Raw genomic sequence first — 19213 nt, 5'->3', positions numbered from 1 at the left:
AAGTGCCGGCTGCTTACTTGGCATGGCTGCGAGGCAAATCACCTTGCCCGGGAAGTTTTGCGGCCTCAACACCACAGCCCGTGCTCACGTACAGAAATCCCCCCCCCCGACAGCGAGCGACGTGCCGACTCGGGAGATCTTCAAACACAAAAACATGCACTGTATCGCGCAAAAACGAGTTCCCGCCAAAAACCGGCACCACCGCTGGCAGGGGATCTCAAACTCCCCGCTGTCCAGCAGCGCGTCTCCGTGTGCATGAGCGTGCACGCGCTTGTGGGGACCCGGGATCAATTCCCGCTCATGACTAATAACAGTGGCCATTATTTGAACTGGGCCTCTTCTCGGTGAAAGTATCCTTAAGTGAGTAGCTGGCGTGGTGTACAAACATCAGCACTGGGGGGGATGAAGGCGGCATGGCGTGGTGCTGGCCATCCACCCTCTTTGTGTGCTGTGCCGGCCTTCATAGGTGCTAGTCACTAATATCACTTGCCCTCAACAGTCTGTTAAAGGCTATATGGGGGGGTCTTTGTCTTTGTGCGCCTGTGCAGGTGGAGGAGGTGCGCAAGCGCCAGCACTGCCTGGCCTTCAGCTCTGCAGGACCCCAGACCCAGACCTACTACGTCTCCTTCAACTCGTTTGCGGAGTACCTGCGCTGGCTGCGCCAGGCCTCCAAGGTAACGGTGCCGTTCCCCAACGTGCTCCCATCGACGTTCGTCCTCATCCCGTCTTCGCATCACCACGGTGGCGTTTGTCTTCACGTCACCACGGTGGCTTTTTGTCAATGTTGTGATTTGTATTTGTAAGATATTACTGAAAAGAAGAGGTGTGGTTTACTAGGCCTGTAATAGTGCATTCATTTAATACATTGATTGCTACACTCACAGCATGTGCACCAAACTGCTTGTGGATTAACCTTTTGCTGCACGAGGTGCTTGAAAACACTGGCTTCGTCTGTTCCATAGCCGTGCTGTGGCCAAGATAGGCCCCTTCCCATGGTCCATTGCCTCTTCAATGTTTTGTCCTCACTGCCACTCACAGCATAGATGGAGCTTCTAATATTGAAAGACTTCCAACATTCCAATTAATACAATTCGCAATTTAAAAACAAACGTGTGTTGAATGCGAACGGGCGAATTTTACCTTTTGGAACCTTCCTTCAGATTGTGTCCCAGAGGATTGGTTCGGTGGACCTGTCATGCTGCAACCTGGAGGAGCTCCCTGAGCCGCTGTTCCACAGCCAGGATGTAACGCACCTCAACCTGCGCCACAACCTCCTGGGGCACGGCATCGGCGACACGCTCAGGTATGTGCGTGCGTGTGTGCATGCGATAGACACCGAGGCGCTGACCAGCATCTTTTCTTTCATCCTTGTTCAAACCCCGTATCTCTCCTGGTTACCTGCGAGAGATGATAGGCAGCAGCCATGGTTTTATGAGGTTTTTACATCGACACGCTTACTGGTTCACTCTCCCAATATTCCTTTCAGCTAAAACTCTCATCACACGGGGAATTACATTCAATACATTTATTTCACAATGCTGCGTTGGCAGTGGTGTGTAAGCACTGTTACCAACAAAAACTCAACAGGCTCGTCAACAAGACAAAAGAGATATACATCTTCTTAGGTTTTTTCGGTAAAGTCACGTAGAAAGTAAAATAAAATAAAAACAAAAATCACGACGTTTCGGAGGCAACACAAGTCTCCGTCATCAGGTGGGACCGTCACAGCCAGATTGTGACGGTCCCACCTGATGACGGAGACTTGTGTTGCCTCCGAAACGTCGTGATTTTTGTTTTTATTTTATTTTACTTTCTACGTGACTTTACCGAAAAAACCTAAGAAGATGATTCCTTGCAGTCACGAAAGCTTCAAATCTAGAAAGAGATATACAGTCTGTTCTCCTATAACACGTTATTTGCGTTCCTGAAGAACACCACGTTATGGAAAAATCGTGTTATAATATATAATATAGGGTAAAGCACAGTCCGCGATAACACATGAGATGAGTACGCAGGTTGACTAAAGACTGAGATGCGTGAGTAGCGTCTAGAAGCATCCAGCAGCATCCCACTGCCTTGTGCAATGCTATGCCGAGGCAGCCGTACGACCTCTTATTCCTACTCGCGCAACCGAGTTCTCTATATGAAAACAATACGTGGCGTTATAGGAGAATAGACTGTACAATGCGACGTTTCAGGCAATGGCCCTTCAGAGCACGTTGCACAAACGTGCTGCTTTCTTATTTAAAAGTTGTTTTGGTTGATGTTTCAGGTAGTGTCGCAGATTATATATATTAAAATGATCAGGTACCGTTGACCATTGTGTGTGTTTTTAGGGCTTTACATTGATTACATATCTTTAGGGACGTCGCAGCTATTACCTAAATCGGTTTTAACCATAGCTCGTCAACACCCCCTCCCCCCCAGGGCTGGCAGATACTGAGCCTCCTTTGTGTCCACAGGGACAGCTGTCACTGGATTTTTCCCGTTGAAAATGATTGAGATGAAATGTGTGATGTAAAGAGCTCTGAAATATTCTGGCGTAAAGGGGATTGGATTAATCCACTGTTTAGCTGCTGGTTACTGCGAGAACAATAGGTTTGATTTTACTTTTCGTTTTGTATCGCTAATTGGATTCTACTGCACACGCGGCCTTGGTGTGTATGTTCTCAGGCTACACGGTGTTGATAAACGGATGATGCTGTGCCGTGCAGTAGCATTGTGCGAGTGCCAATCCTGACTGCTTGTAGCTGCGAGACTGAAGGATGCCCATGGAATTTTCCACTCTGGGCGTGTTGAGCTGCGATGGAATTTCAATCAAAATTAAGTCAACAAGTTTAGGAAGCGCTATCGTTTGTTGCAGGGCTCTGGCTTGTTCGTGAGGTAAACATAATTTATTACTCTTGCAATTTTTTTATATTACAACACAAGTCAAGACCAAAAATGCTGGTTTCAGAGCTTCGTGCGTTTGTGCCTTATTGTAAAAAAATATATATTTTAATTTCTCCCGAGTAATTACATTTCTGTCAGCATGTGCTGAGTGTGTATGAATTTCTGTGTTTGCATTCATCTGTGTGTGTACTTCACTTGTATGCCCCAAAGAATAAAATACACCATTGTTAACAAGTGGGTAGTTTGTGGCCTTCTTAAGCATAGGATTGTTCCACTGGTCCTTACATTCAAGGAGTTTGAATCAGCCCTGTAATGTCCCGGTAGCCAAGTGGTTAGGGGCTTGACTTAGAATAATGATGTTAGCGTTCGAATCCCAGCTCGCCACCCTCCCCGGCACCAACGAAATTAACACCGCTGTGCGGGAGGGCGACATCGGTTATCCGACGAAAATACTGGCTGCTGCCGTGGGAATATGAAATTTATTTCACTGGCGTATGGCCACCATTGCACAGGAGCCCTGCCTTATTGATCAATGGGAATTTGGGTAAAGTTGACTGTGCAATAACACTCGTTCTGCAGGCAGTGTTCCTTATGCAGATGTTTTTGCCCAGAGTCTACTTGTTGCGTACTGTGTATTTAATTAGTGCCGATTGCATGCAGCATAGTGAACCTTAAATCTGCTATGATTGATTTGTTTCCTTGGCATTTTTAAAATTCGAGATTCTTCCAGTTTCTTCATGTGATGGTGTTGCCTACCATGTAGTGTTATCCTGGTATACTGGTGTGTATGTGAAGCCTTTCTCTGGATATTTCAGTTTTTGTCCACACCATTAGCCGGCTTAACCCTGGCAATGCAGGACCCCTGAGTAAGAGGTCTGTGGCTCGTTAATGGTTTCATGGATAAATGCATGACATTTTCTTTTTAAAAATAGGCCTTTGATGAATTTGCACTATTTACATGAAGGAGCAAAGGTGAATGCAAAAAACCCCGAGGGAGCATTGCACTGTGTTGTGTACATACAGTAGTGGATCTATACGTTTGGAGAAGGGAAGATTGGACAAAGATTAAGCACATTCTTCTTGTGACACAATTAGTTAAACGCAAGGATTAAAACTATCAAACTTTTTTATTTTAGCAGGTAAGGCCCACTGAGCTATATACCCTTTTTTCATCAGGAACCTGGCCGCAAATGATAATTCAGTGAAGAGGCTTATCAGGTATAAATTTAAAGCAGCCAAATACTAAATTTGGAGGGAAAAACCGGAGGACCCGAAGAAAAATGAACGCGACCATGGGGAGAGAGACGCAAACTCCAAATTTCCAGCAAGGCTTCAGGCTCAGGATCGAACCCATGACCTCCTGTGTACCAGGCAAGGTAGTTAACATCTTGCCATCGTGGCGCCACAGGAGCTCCACTGATATGGCGGGGGGGGTAAACCCCTAGAGGTGACGTGGAATATTTTCTTGGGCGGTTCCCTACGGCGCGGCGGTCCGGGCACTGCCAATCTCCCGCCCGAGTTGCTGCGGCGGTCGTCCCACGCTGCCACCTGCGGGCTTCGTCCCTCGTGCCTCGTGTTGTTTAGAGCCGGCGTGGGGCGGTAACGGTGGCGGTAATGGCGGTGGTCGCGGCGGCGCTCGCTCCACGCCACCTTTCCTTCTCTGCCCCAGATGTGCGTGGTACAGATGTGGTTTGATGCAGTGAGCCCAGGGCGGCGCGGCTGCGCGAGCCTGGTCAGCTCCAGTGACGCACGGCCTCTTGTCACGGCGCTAATGAGACGAAATGGGAAACGCTACGAGAGCTTTGCGCTGATTTCCTTACTGAAAACAAACCGCGAAGGCGGTGGCGCTTTAAACGTTCGAGTTGAAACCGGCAGTGGTTGTAAAAGGCAACACAATCAATGGTGTTTTATTTACTGGGATAACCAAGTTGTCCTTTCAATGGGCAAAATGCCGAAACCCAATCTCCGCCTTGCTCATGGGAGCAGTTGTATGAGTACAGCGTTGTCAATGCAAGCAGGTGCAAAGAGTGCTGCGCCTGATTTATTCCGATTCCCCCAAATCGATGAGGACATTGTTAATTGATTGCCGCCTGGTCAGGTGGTAATGTCAGATAATTCACGTCAAATAATGGCTCATTGTTATGGGTAACCACCATCAAAATATTTTTTTAATCCTTTTCAACACTTTTCAACACTTTGTGGTGCTCTTCTGTGTGGAGAGGGTTTGATGGCATTAAGCAATGCATTACAATGCGCCCTTCATCAGGAACCCGGATGAGCCCCGCATTGAATGTATCACACCCCTATTACAGCAAAACAGCCGTCAGCATTTTACAGCATTGAGGAAACAGGTTATTTGACTGAGAGGTATAACTGGGGGAAGCGTTGTGTTGTTATAATGCACCACCACCCTACTCTGTATGCTATGCTATGTGATGTATGCAGCTGCTTTCTCTGTTTTATATTTAGACTTCATAGTGAAGAAGTAGAGGGGTGAGGCAGTGTCCCCCGCTAAAATATTGCAGAGGGCCACCGCCACATCAGAAACTGATCTTGTCGGGCCACATGTAGCTATCCCCATGTGTGAAATAAATTTTGTTTTTCTTATCCTTATTCATTGGAGCTTGGGAAGCCCAAGAACCTCGCATTGTTACTTTGTAGCTGTTGTGCCCGAGGGACTGATCTCTTTTAGTATTTTGTCTTTGTTTGGAAAGTTAGCGGACGGAATTTTAGTAGATTCAATGAAGCACTCCTTTACAATTCCTGTGTCACTCAAAGCCTTCAGGTGTTTCAGCAAAATCCGTACAATTCGAAAATATGCAGCAGTCAATGCAGATTCTTGCGCAGTTGCTTGAGTCAACAACTGCTCCTGGCAATTCAGGGTTGCTTTCAGTTTCTTTCTGTGTTTTTTTCTAATGGAAGATCCCACCGGAAAATAAACGTACTGTATAATCGCTGTGCGTTGTTGTAAAATGCCTTTCCAGATTTCTCCGTTTCATAATTGCCTTAGATTTCTGGTAAATCCAACAGATGGGTTTATTTGTTAACTCCGTAAAAAAAGTTTTATACTTCCAGGCAGAGTTACATTTTCTCTCGCCCTGCTTTAGATCATCTCCATTTTTTCTTATCGCACATTTTTCTCGGCCTTGTGTAGGTTAATCACCTGTGGCCTGGCTTGAACTTCCTTCAGAAAGCTCTGGAAACTCAGTTGTTGTTGGCATAGAGCAGTCTCTAACTTCACTTTAAGGGTGTGCATTCTCATCAGTGTCGGTTGTATACGTTGCCGTGAACGTTGCTTCCACTACCAGTAGGGTTCTACTACTTCTTCTGTCGTACGGCTGCTGATGTAGATGCAGTGCAACGACTACAATCTCACATTCAGGTGGTCAAGTCAAACAAACTGCGTCAGGAGTAGCGGGAGGTTATCGCCGTGATGTCTGCTTCATGTTTGTGGATTGGGTGTTGTGTCGTAATACGTTGTACGTTTCTGTTGTGGTCATCCAGAGGGTTCTACTGTCGAAAATGGACATGAAGTATTACGCCTTGATGATGGATCTTCGTTTTAGCTGATATTTCTACAAATGCCAAAACATTGGCAATGTTCACACTGATACCTCATTACTGAATAGCGGAAAGGTATAATACTAGGTTAATTGAAAGTGAAAATATAGAGTAAAGCATAATATAGATGTTTTTTAGGTCCACATAGTCATGAAGTGCGTGTTAATTTTAAATCTAAATCAAAGCACGTGTAACATTACCAATACAAGGGGATGGTCAGTTTGACATGTAGGCTTTCCCTACCAATATTATTCCCAATAAAAGTTTTTTTGTGTTAGATTAAATATGAATGTGTCGTTAACCCACTGCCATCCGACACAGCTAGTGAACATTGTGTCTGCTCGCAGTGCGTCAACATTTATGAATGCGATGCCTCCGCAGGTTTTCTCAGCTGCGGAGCCTCAACTTGTCTCACAACAGCCTGGGAGTGTTCCCAGAGATGTTGTGCCACATCCCCACGCTCACCGAGCTCAACCTCTCCTGCAATGGTTTGCCAAACCTACCTGCAGCCATTGGCAACATGAACAGGTGCCACAGCACTTTTTTTACTTTAACTTTTGTATTTTTTCAGGTAAGTCCCCACTACTCTTTCTCAGAAGCGACCTGGCCACAAATGATCATCCAATAAAGTGCTTTATAAGGAAATTTAATGTAGCCAAACACTCTAAACGCATGTTTTAAAATGTGGAGGGAAAAACCGGAGGACCCGGAGAAAAGTCCACGCGGCCACCAAATATACAACAAGCATCAGGGTTAGGATAGAACCCACGACCTCCTGCATACCAGGCGAGGGAGTTAACATCTTGCCACCGCGGTGCCCCATGGGTAATTATTATTATTATTTCTAGTCATGCTCGTTGATCCAGGAAACCCTCACCGAGTCTCAAGACCCTTGCTCAATATGTCTACAAGCTTGATCAGCAAATTGTACACGGACATAAAATGAGATGAGAATCACGCGACGTATTAAATTGCCTTTCATTGAAGTGCTTTACACTCTACATGGCACAAGGCAAAATCACACAGTTCCCAATAAAACAAATGTGAAACCACGTTTAACGAATATGGCACTTTAATTCAATGATACCACCGAATTTGTATTATAATTAAGCTCGTAAAATTTTGACTTAACTTTCGTGACTGCAGGAATTTATATTTTTTGGTTCTTTCGGTAAAGTCACGTAAATAGAACTCCACGTGACTTTAACAAAAGAACCAAAGAATTTTAAGGTCGTTTTCCCAGAAAAGTCTCACTGAGTCTCAAGACTTTTCTCAAGAGGGTCCTGACAAGTTTTCTCAGCAGGGGATGATATTGCCCTGTGCATAATCCCAATTGAAGTAATTTTGCAGGTGAATGTTTTAGAATTGGGATGTTTGGCCAATACCAATTATGTTGTGTGTGTTTTTTTAGCTGTAGAAGGAAATTGGAGAACCACCTTGTCGCCACATGTACGCTCAACAGGGCATTGTGCCGCTTGTATACGAGTGCTGGTGATAACTTCCGTGCGTTTGTGTGTGTGTAGTCTGCAGAGCTTGGTGCTGGATTGCAATGCGCTCTCAACTCTCCCTGAAGAGCTGACGAATCTCCAGAGCCTCGCCTACCTGGGCCTTTCCTTCAACTTCTTTGAGAGAATGCCACCCATCTGCCAGGGCTTGCTGGCCCTCGAGAGGGTCTGCCTGGCAGGCAACCGCATGGACATCTTCGAGATGGGGTCCTTGTCTGACCTCAGACATGTGAAGCTCGTTGATCTCAGGTGCGTTTTCTTCTGGGTTTTTTCTTCTTCTTCTAAACTTATTTGCTGCGCACAGACTCAAAGTCCCAAAAGGTCAAGTGACCAGCACCAAACCCTGGCTGCAATGGAACCTGATTACATTTACTTCTGAATCAACCCACAGTCTCAGACCCGTTTTATTAGTCACAGCTCACCTCAGCCTTGGCTCAAGTGAGCCGACTCAAAGCCATGCTCTTAACTTCAGCTGGCTCTAAGCAGGGTCCCAGCCACGCTGAGGATATCCGTGAGCGTTTCTGGAAGCAACTGAGCTGCTGGAGCCTGAGCTGAGTCGAATTCGAGGCCGAGGCCGAGCCAGAGGCGTGCTTCACCTGAGATATTACCGCTCTGAGGTTCGTCACAGGAGGGACATTAACGCGTAGATTCTTAACACTGCTAATGCTTGTAACGCTAATCCAATGTTCACATTTGCGTACTCGTAACCATTACTCGATTGAGCTGTATCTATAATCAACAAAAAATCAACAAATCTTGTGTTTAAATTAGTAGATGTTTATCTGTGTCACGGAGGGAACAGCTAAAACATGAGCTTATTATAGCTTCCAGTGATGTCTCACAAACGAATGTAAACGTGAGCCCACACCATCAAAGGGACGTTGCATCTGTAATTCTATGGAATGTCCCTTGAACTCCACTTTTGTAAAGAATATTCTGCATGCAGAACCGACTGGTGCGGTGTGATTTCGTGGCGGAATGTTTTTTGTTTGTTTTAATTACTCTCATTACATCGCTAAAATTACCCTAAGTGATTAAGTAACTGAAATGTGCATGCTTGAAGGATTTGACAAAGAGGCCTGGGCTACGCTATCACTGAGATTCCAATGGGAACTGCTTGAAGCCACGCTTGGTATAAATTAACTGTAAATGATAGCAATTAATTAATGAGGGCATCAAGGGAGCGACGTGTGGAACGGGGGAGCAGTGGAGGTGGCGCGACGGCGCTATTAACCATTAGGGGTGCCACGGTGGCGAGATGTTAACTCTCTCGCTTGGTATACAGGAGGTCGTGGGTTCGATCCCGACCCTAACGCCTGTATATTTGGAGTCGGCATGTTCTCCCCATAGTTGCGTGGATTTTGCTCCGGTTTTCCCCTCCACATTTAGAAACATGCATTGAGAGTATTTGGCTGCTATAAATTTTCACATGGCAAGCTCTCTTTTGTGGCCAGGTTGCTTCTGTCGATTTATCTCTGTACTGAATTTGATGGTGGGGGATAGACATATACCCCTCATCTATAATCACAGGGGTCATCAGGAGGAGCCAATGTCAATTGATGCAAAGGTGGTAGAAGTCTTCATGTGGTATCGTGCAGGAGGGTGTGAAAAAGGTTGAGAGAATCGAGTTGTTTGTATGTTGTTGAACTGGACCAGAAAGCCACTTTGGAAGGGGAGTGAGGGCCAGGTGTTGTGATGAACCAAACCTAAGTGATGAAGCCACAAAGAGACCCGGGATCTGTGAGCTTGTTCGGTGGCGGTGATCGCGGTGTGGGGCGGGGTGCCTCATCGTCTCCGTGCTCTGGGCCCCCCCGTGCAGGCTGAATACCTTGAGGCGGCTGGTGGCGGGGGACCCCGCAGTGCTGGGTCACGTGACCCACCTGGATGTGCGCGACTGCGAGCTGAGGGGCGAGCTGGACGCGACGTCGCTCGCCTGCCTGGAGACGCTGCGCTGCGACCGCAACGAGCTGACGGCGCTGCGGGCCGCGGGCCACGCGCTCAAGACGCTCGGCGCCGCGCACAACCGTGAGTTCCTCCGCCCGCGGCATGCTCTGACAGCCGCCCTCAGCGGGCTAAGGGAGCTCCAGACATGTCGACACTCACCTGACTTAACACGTACGATTTTGGGGTTAGGCCGTGGAATCATCCGATCAAATCTGTGCAGTTTAGACCTAATGCGGGAAGGCAGAATATGTTATAACTTGCTGGATTGTCATTCTGACTTCCTGGATCGTGTCCTGTCGATATTTTTTGACGACGTGTCAAACGAAACGTCGCGTCTATCTTTGCTGATCAACTTGGTTGTGAGAATTGTTCTTCGGCTCACCGGGGAGTGAGCCAAAACAATCATCTTCGGCGTGTTAAACGCTCGTACACCACGTGACATTGTTTTCGGCTATGTCAGGTGGTGGAGCTTCTCAACCACCTGGAATTGGTCAGATTATTTACATGGCCTAACCCAACATTCTGGTATGTAAAATACCAAGTTGATATGCCTGCGAAATGTGTCCACCTGGCTATTGTAGGGAAATTCTTATTCTTTCATAAAAATTACAAAACCCCGAAACTAAATCAATCTTACCACGGAGATGTAATGCCAATGCTCAGAAGTGTGTAACTTGGAGGCCAAATTGGCAATTACATTTTGAAAATGCTTTTATAAAAATTACGCGGATGACGTCCTCCTCTCAGATGAAGAGAGAGGAGAAGTGGAAAGACAAACGCACCTGTGGAAGGAACGTTTGGACGAAAACGGGATGAGGTTCAACATCAAAAAGACGGAGTATATGGAGTGTGGCCCCCAAACCGACGGCACCATCAGCATTGATGGAGAAGATCTGAAGAAAGTGACGGACTTTAAGTACCTGGGCTCCACCATCAGCTCAGATGGTAGCATCACGACTGATGTGCGGCATGGATGAAGTGGAGGCAAGTCACCGGAGTCCTCTGTGATCGGAAAATGCCGGATAGGCTGAAGGGAAAAATTTACAAGACCATCGTCCGACCGGTGGCACTCTATGGATCCGAGTGCTGGCCAGCCACAACTGTACACGAACAAGCTCTCCACACCATGGAGATGAGGATGCTCAGATGGAGCCTCGGACTCACTCGATGGGATCGTGTCATGAACGAAGATGTTCGGAAGCGACTTGGTGTGGCCCCCATTGCGGACAAGATGCTTGAGGCAAGGCTTCGGTGGTACGGCCATGTGATGCGAAGTGAAGAGTCATCAGTGGCCAAGACTGCCATGCGTATTGAGCCAGAGGGCCGCCGTCCACGCGGACGTCCGAAGAAGCGATGGATGGATCGAATAAAGGAAGACATAAAGACGGTCAACGCATCCCCTGAAGATGCCCTGGACCGAGCCAAATGGAGAAGACAATGCCGAAAAGCGGACCCTGCGCCACAGCGGGAACAACGCTAGGAAGAGGAAGATTGTTATGCTGTCTACCGGCACGAGCAGTACGCATGTTAGAACACGAGCGTGTGGGAACGAGTACACTCTGTGCGTCAGTCCGTGTGCGCTGTTCTCTATCGAGGCAAATCTCTTGACACATAGACCGGCACTGGCAGCTTGTTGGAGTTAGTTGGAGGGATTTTCACATCTTGTGGGGTCATGGTGCGTCACTTCGAAAATACCGTGGATAATCGCATTCGACCAATCGTTTCACATGTTGACATGTTTGGAGCAAATGTAATTTTCTTAATGCACCAATAACACAGTGGCCAATAGGTATGGGTTGTATATGCTACCATCAATAATTATCTAATGCATCAACTTTTATTTTCATTATTTTAACCTCTCTCATCTGCTTCAGAAATATATACATTTTATGTTCATGTTTATTTTGAGCCTGCTACTAAAGAAAACTGATTAAAATTTTACTGTTTTTACAGTCATTTATGTATATATTTTAAAAATAATTTAAAAAGTAGAATTGAGATATTGAATATAGGATTGGAGAAACTTCTCAAGCAGGGTCTTTCCTGAAAGAGTCTCTGGACAACAGGGTGTTGGCGCAGTGGTAGTGCTGGTACCCCAGCCAGACGGGTCTGGGTTCGATTCCCAACGATGGGGCACCTCATCTCCCCCTTTTCTGCGTGGGTTTTCTCCCAGTTTCCTGGTTCCTCCGATAGCTGAAAGAAATAATACAATGTAATTGCCGTTGAGCGAACATCCAAATGCTGAAAAATGACATGCACGTTGCTAAATTGGAATTACACAGAGCTATATCGCAACCTACTGCGGAAAAAAACACGGCAGGACCCTCGTGAAAGAGAGTCTTGAGTCTCATCGAGGCTGGGTAAACAAGCGTAATACTAATAAGACTTGCGTCGAGTAGCTCTACTTTGGTCAGATATTGTAAGTATTGTGCTGGGACTGGAGCCAAAGACAAACGGGGGGTGGGGGGTGGTGTGAGGACTGGGATTTGAAGGTCTGATGGCAACATTAAGGGGCTCAGTTGGAGAGCCCCTTGCGTGCGTGTGAAGCATCGCGGTGGCCAGTGGAGGGGATATCGGAGAAGCGTGGGAGGACGTAGGGGTGCATGAGGGATATGTGGAGGGAGCAAGGACTGAGAAATACTGAATCCATCAGCACATGGCCTTTAGTGATTCTCTTCTATACACACTTTACAGGCCCACACTTTTCAGTTGTAGATACAGTAATAACTATTAAAATCTCGTTTTGTGTGTTCAGCTTCACTAATCAGCTTAAGCTGCTTAGTGAAAAATGGGCTGGTACCCTGCCAGAATGCACTGTAATGTGGATGTTCAGTGAACCCTAACGGTTTCCGCCACCGCTTGCCTTTAGAATATCCTGCATTCGCTCTGAGTGGAATGTCTATAATGCAGACATGGACCACAATACCTTGCTGATCTCGTCAAGGAGCATAATTCACCATATAAACTCCAGTCATCCTCACAGCGGCTATTGGCTAGCCATCGAACAAAGATGATCACTGCATCGCGCGCTTTCAGATGCACTTCTGTGGCCGTCTGGAACACTCTTCCTTCTGATATTAGGAATCCACTGAGTGCTATGCACTTTTAAATCTAGATTGGAATTCATTTCATTTGAACTGTTTTTTTTATTTAGTTTGTCCTACTCCCGCACCTCCGATTGCCACGGTTGGCTACATACGGCGCGAAATAAGTAAAAAATGCATACATACACAACAACAACAACCGCCATTCGCCACTAAGTGGCAGTGACGTCACCACGACGCTTGTGCCAGGCCATGTGCACCTTGAGGCTACGTGAAGTGTCGAACGCCCGCTGGCAGGAGGTCACGGGGCAGACCCAGGTGCCACGGGTCGACAGACCGAGATGACCGAGATGACTGGCTGATGCACCACCTGTGCCCCCTACTGTACCAACTTGCTGTGCTTTAGCCACCCGGCGCTCCGCTCATTGTTGTGAGCGTCGCTCCTCCGCTCTCCGTTGTTGTTGGAGGGCGACTGCCTCCAACTGCCCAGTAGCGTCCTTCACAAGCCTCCTCTACAGAGGCCGATCTTGACACCGCTGGTACCAGTCATCGGCAAGTCCACTCAGCTCTACGTCCTGTACCACATCACTTCATCTCTAGCCCGTGCCCCGCCCGTTTAGCCCCCTCGATCCGGCCGAACAAATGCTGTTTAGGCATGCGGTGGCTGGGCATGCGGGCTACATGACCCAGCCAACGCAGCCTTGCCTGCCGAAGGAGCTCACCGATGGGACTTTGCCCAGATCTTTCAAGGATTTGTGAGCTCCTCGCACAATCCAGCCTGGTTAAACCCAGGAAGGATCGTAGGCAGGCCAGCCTAAATGTTTCCAACCGGCGAAGATGCTCCATTAGGGGGGTCCACGTTTCGCAAGCGTAGAGAAGGGAGGGAATGACTGTGGCCGAGAAGACCTGAAGCTTCGTGCGGAGTGACAGACCAGGTAGCTTCCACACAGCGTTACGCAACCGATGAAAAGATATTGCCGCTCGACTGATTCGGAGTGAGACCTCTGCTGTTAAACTGGAGCCGGTCATAAGCACACTGCCCAGGTATGGGAAACTCTCCACTCTGTCCACTACTGCCCCATCACCCATTGGGAGTTGTGGGGGTGGAGTGTCCGATGGTACAAAATACCCAGGCAGGTGCTTAGTTTTGGTGGGGCTGATGGTAAGGCCCCACCTCTTAGTGGCACGCTCCAGTCTCCGCAGCAGCGTCTCCAACTCCTCTTCTGAATGAGCAGCTATTACCAAATACATACACACACACATGGAACCACCTATGAAACAATTTGTAATTGCCATATTGCTGTAAGGGAACCCTTGCTACGACAATAGAATGTCGTGGGCAGGATTAAAGTAGTGAACGTGTGTTCCTTTCCCTTCCAGTGCTCTCCACAGTCAGCATCCACCCTGCGCCAGTTCAGCTCGCGTACGCTGACATATCGAGGTATGCAGCTGCACTCTCCTGCACGGACAGTGCGATGGTTCGGGAGACGTTTTGTATTAAGCTGAAATGTTGCACCTCCAGTCATTCCCTGTTGTTGCGTTAACCTGCAGTGTGTGTGTGTATATATTGATGCCTGTTTACAGGAATAAGTTGGAGAGCGTTCCCGAATGGATTCCTGATGCAACCAGCCTGGAAATTCTCAATATCAGCCACAATGAAATCAGCGAATTACCAATCAGGTATAAATACATGCAGACTTTTTATTTTCAAATTGTGTTTGATCAGTGATCGCTTGAAAGTGGTAAAGAGCGACGTAAAACTCTAAGCGGTTCTCTAAGGTGCTATGAGTTTGGCGAGTGGCACGTTTCGTCACGGTCGTGGGTTCGATCCTGACCCTGACACGTGTATATTTTGAGTATGCATGTTTTCCTCCCTGGTCGCGTGGTTTCTCGGGGGTCCTCCGGTTTTTCCTCCACATTTAGAAACATGCGTTTTAGAGTATTTTGCTGCTATACATTTCCACACGATAACCCACTTCGTTGAGCTATCATTTGTGGCCACGTCACTTTTACAAAAGAGCTATATAGCTCCTTGGGCCTTGTCTGGTAAAATAAAAATTGTTTAGTTTAGTATCGTGTGGTCAGCATTGCCTCGATGCAAGTCATAAGGGACACAACCGAGGAACATGACTAATTGAAGTGCCGCCACGCTTGCTAGAGCCGCCGCTGTGCATTGCTAACCTGGATAGTGCCAGGGGATTTTCTCGCAATGCGTGGTAGAAGTAACACGTTATTCGCATTGCGAAGTCATGGGTGCTCTGCACCGCAGAACAACAAAACTCATCGTTTACCCCATTGGCGTTTCTTGCACCGTCGATCATCTTTGTAAATTGTTGAAAATCTACGCATATTGGGAAGGATTATAGATATCCAGACCCCCCACAGAATAACAGGATTCGTTAATATGAGGATGATGGATGAGTTGCCATTTGCTTTATATACAAATTGTGTTGCCATTTGTTTGCCCGACTCAAGTAGACGTCTTCGTGCGGAATTAAATAACTAATTTACTACGCACGCACGCACGCCTGCCCGCCCAGATTGCTAACTGCCCTTTGCCCACGCCAGGCTGCTGTGTGCTGAGGGCTTGAAGAGGCTCCTTGCTGGCCACAACCAACTGCGCCGGCTGCCTGAGCGGCTGGAGAGAGTGCACATGGAGACCCTGGACGTGCAGCACAACCTGCTCACGGAGCTGCCCACGGCGCTCTTCCTCAAGGCGCCCAGGTGCGCCCTGCACGCACGCACGCATGCACACACGCATGTGCCTAGGGGCGTGCATGTCGCGAGCGTTTATATTTGTTATCATGATCCGGTGGTGGAAATGGGCCCGATTTATGATGTTATTCTTTGGTTCTTTCGGTAAAGTCACGTAGAAAGAAAATAAATTAAATAATAGAATACGACGTTTCGATTGCAACACAAGCAACCATCATCAGGTATAACTAAATTTGAGAGAGAGACAAAACACAGACACGGAGACACAGACAGACACAAGCAGAGAGAGAGACGACATAGAGACAGAGAGAGACACACAATATAGATGCATAGAGACCCAATGCCTCTGTGTCGAGGCCTTAAATCACATCTCTCTGTGTGTCTCTGTTTGTCTAATTTCACACTTGACTTCTATTTTTAGCAATCTTTGGAGATCGTAATCAACCAGGCTATGCGTTAACTGTGTGTTAGCCGACTCTGTGTTGCATTGCATTTCCAATTTTTTTTGCTAAATTAAATTTTCTCAAACTGCCTATTTCTCTCTCTAAAATTTACCAGGCTCTCATAGGTCCATTCGCTCTTTCAAATCAAGTTTATGATGTTATGCCATACCGGAACTTCTCAGAACGGTTCCCTTTCCCACGCTGCCAGGTTTCCAGTGAGGATACGGAAGTGAGATGGTATGTGATTGTGTATTTGTGCGAGTGATTGAGACAAAGGCAGCCCGGGCGTGGTGCTGCCCACCCACCCCCTCGTGTGCCGTGCCGTCCTTCATAGGTCTTTACTAACAGCACTTGCCTCAAAAGTCTGTTGAGGCTATACGGGGGATATTTGTCCACCCTATGGGGGCCAGTGAATGAAAAGGCTAAGCTCTTGAAGATGACGCAATGCACTATCCATGACCTTTACGTGAGGTCAAAAAGTGACCTTGGTGTCAGAGGATGCTGATGAATGGGCAGGGCCAGTGAATTAAAGGGCTGGGCTAGCGCAGTGGAGCGGCACAGGAGGAGGAGGATGCATATAGCCTTGGCAACGTCTCCATGGGACTGTTTCATCGCCGGCCCAGTTAGGGCTCATTCTGAATGCGAGAATTTAGAGATTTATGATGTTTAAGTTGACATAGGAAGGACCTTTTGATCCATACATAAAACGTCACTACATGCGAATCACAATTCGTGGTGCTTAAAATAAAAGCTTTGGCATCACATGTGCTTTTCACAAAATTATGCAACACCGGATGATGGCCAGCTGATTGCTGATGGTCAGTTTTCATATCGCGAGCACAGAAGGTTTAAATTATGGTTAAAATGATGTTCAACCTGCAGGCCCATAGTATTGTTCAGCCATAGGAAAAAATGCTCTTTTGTAATATTAACAAGGAGGGGGTGAGGTGACCGAGTGTCTGGTGAATGGTGACTGGTCCTGATGATTGGTGAGGCTGATGGCCGGTGAGTGTATTGTGATTTGGTGAGTGGTAAGGGTAAGCCTATTGTCAGATCTCACATCACCCTATTCGTAGGATGCACTGCCACCAGTATGCGTTAGAAGCACACAAGAACACTTTACAGCCATGCGGTGGTGAGATGTTAACCACCTCGCCTCGTATACCGGAGGTCGTGGGTTCGATCCTGACCCTGACGCCTGTATATTTTGAGTTTCCATGTCTCTCTCTCCCCATGGTCGCGTGGATTTTTTTCTGGGTTCTCCGGCATCATGCGTATTTGGCTGCTATAAATTTCCATGCAATAAGCCACTTCATTGAGCTATCATTTGTGGCCCGGTCGCATCTGAAAAAGAGCTACATAGCTACAGAGCTCTGTGGGCCTTACCTGGTAATATAAAAAGTTTATAGTTTATTTCATCTTGAAAAATCTCGTGAAACCTTTTCATTCGATCGCTCGGCGGCTCGCAGCCTACGCTCTCTGAACGCGTCGGCCAACCGCCTGGAGTCGCTGCCGCCGTCAGTGCTCGGCGAGGGGGAGAGCGTGAGCACGCTGCAGGAGCTCTACCTTGCCAACAACCAGCTGGTGGACAAGTGTGTTCCTCATCTGACCGGGCACCAGCACTTGCGTGTCCTACACCTGACCTACAACCTGCTCACCACATTCCCTGCCAGGTGAGCTCACGCGCGCGCCTTCGCTGCGCAGCCGGAAGGTCTTTGGCGGTGCGGGACGAACTCGCGGGGTGGGCATGTCCAGTGCGGTTTGCCTCGTCTGCCCTACTGAGAGCCACCCCCCCCCCTCCCGCTCACTCTCCCCGTCTCCTCGTCACTGCCTGCCCCTCACGTTCTTCCCCCATTCGCACGTGGTAGCCTGCAGTGGCCTACATATCGTTCATCACAATCCGATGACAGCTCCTCTCTTATCCAACGTCGCCCTTGTCCATTGCCCATCTTCCTGCCCACGCTCATGGGAATTGTCCTCTTTTGCTACAGAAACCAGTTCCACCATACTACTCTGCAGAGATGCCATTCATTACTGTGCATGATATGAACTCTTGATTAAGACGCAATAGAGCAGTGGTCCCCAACCTCTGGTCTGCAAAAGCCGTGGGAAAGTGGTCTGCAGAACTGCTTTTTTTTTTCTCCCGCAAACACCACTTAATTTTTCTGGCCACTGCAACTGATTGATATAGTATTCATCACGAATTAACACAGCTGCTGGCTATTGGCTCAATCTGCTGATTGCTGGCATTGGTTTGTAACGAGTAGTTTTAATTTGGAAACATCTGTTATTGGCGCACGCTGGATCAGCGATCGTTCGTCGAGAGATGACAGCGAGCGGCGCGCGGCTCCATGAGGATTTGGGAAGCACTGCGGAGGGATGACGTTGCCTGTGTGCTTCTTTGGTAACCTGATAATTCCTTGCCCCTAAGGTGGCTGTTCTCTTTACACGATTGAATCATTCGCTTCGCGACAGTTGTGAGGGGCAGTGCTTGCAGTGTTGTGTGGAACTGGGCACTGAGGTGACATGACGAGAGAACGCCTCTTAAAAGCCTCACAGTGCTTTTTTTCCCTTTTCTTCCTGCACACACTGCACGGGTTGGAATCTTTTGTATTAGGGAGGTTGTTGATTTGATTCCTGTGTCTGTTCCATGATAAAGTCACGCAGAATTGTGCTTGTTTAAATGCATGTTAAACAAGCTGATGTCATTAATATGAGTAGGCCATTGTTTTCTTTTATTTACACATTTATTTACAAATAAATGAATAGAATAGGAAGGTTGATTATAATCAGCCTTCCTATTTTATTATTATACTAGCAGGAAGTACCCGGCGTTGCCCCAGCGAAAAAGACACACATCGACTTACACACACTCATACATAGACTCACACGCACATGGAACTACGCACATGTAGTGGTGGTGTTGACGTGCGCCGACAGTGATGGATCACGGGGCGGCACGGGGCACGGGGTGCGGGGTTGGGCACGCGTTGGGGGCGTGGTGTGGACGCGCGCGCCGGGAGGGAGAGATCACGGGGCGGCGCGGCGTGAGTGGTGAGGCGCGCTGACACTGTGGGAAAACAGGATCGTAGCCAGCGCCCGGTGATTG

General features: G+C 47.7%; 1 protein-coding gene across 3 annotated transcripts in view; it reads left to right on the top strand.

Moving 5' to 3' along the window:
- LOC144936949 (PH domain leucine-rich repeat-containing protein phosphatase 2-like) overlaps positions 1-19213 on the top strand; it is a 90907-nt gene that overhangs the window by 39372 nt on the left and 32322 nt on the right. For 2 of the 3 annotated variants that reach the window (XM_078864191.1, XM_078864190.1), the window contains exons 3-11: positions 549-674; positions 1161-1303; positions 6835-6981; positions 7977-8207; positions 9778-9983; positions 14327-14387; positions 14531-14626; positions 15515-15670; positions 17574-17777. In XM_078864191.1, the coding sequence (XP_078720317.1) occupies positions 549-674; positions 1161-1303; positions 6835-6981; positions 7977-8207; positions 9778-9983; positions 14327-14387; positions 14531-14626; positions 15515-15670; positions 17574-17777 (1370 nt within the window). The remainder of the gene's footprint in view (positions 1-548; positions 675-1160; positions 1304-6834; positions 6982-7976; positions 8208-9777; positions 9984-14326; positions 14388-14530; positions 14627-15514; positions 15671-17573; positions 17778-19213) is intronic. The other variant, XM_078864192.1, reaches the window with a different exon arrangement.

Source organism: Lampetra fluviatilis, chromosome 17 (assembly GCF_964198595.1).
Source record: "Lampetra fluviatilis chromosome 17, kcLamFluv1.1, whole genome shotgun sequence".
Lineage (NCBI taxonomy): Eukaryota > Metazoa > Chordata > Hyperoartia > Petromyzontiformes > Petromyzontidae > Lampetra > Lampetra fluviatilis.
The sequence above is the reverse complement of the archived record's forward strand: the minus strand, read 5'-3'. Positions and strand labels throughout refer to the sequence as shown.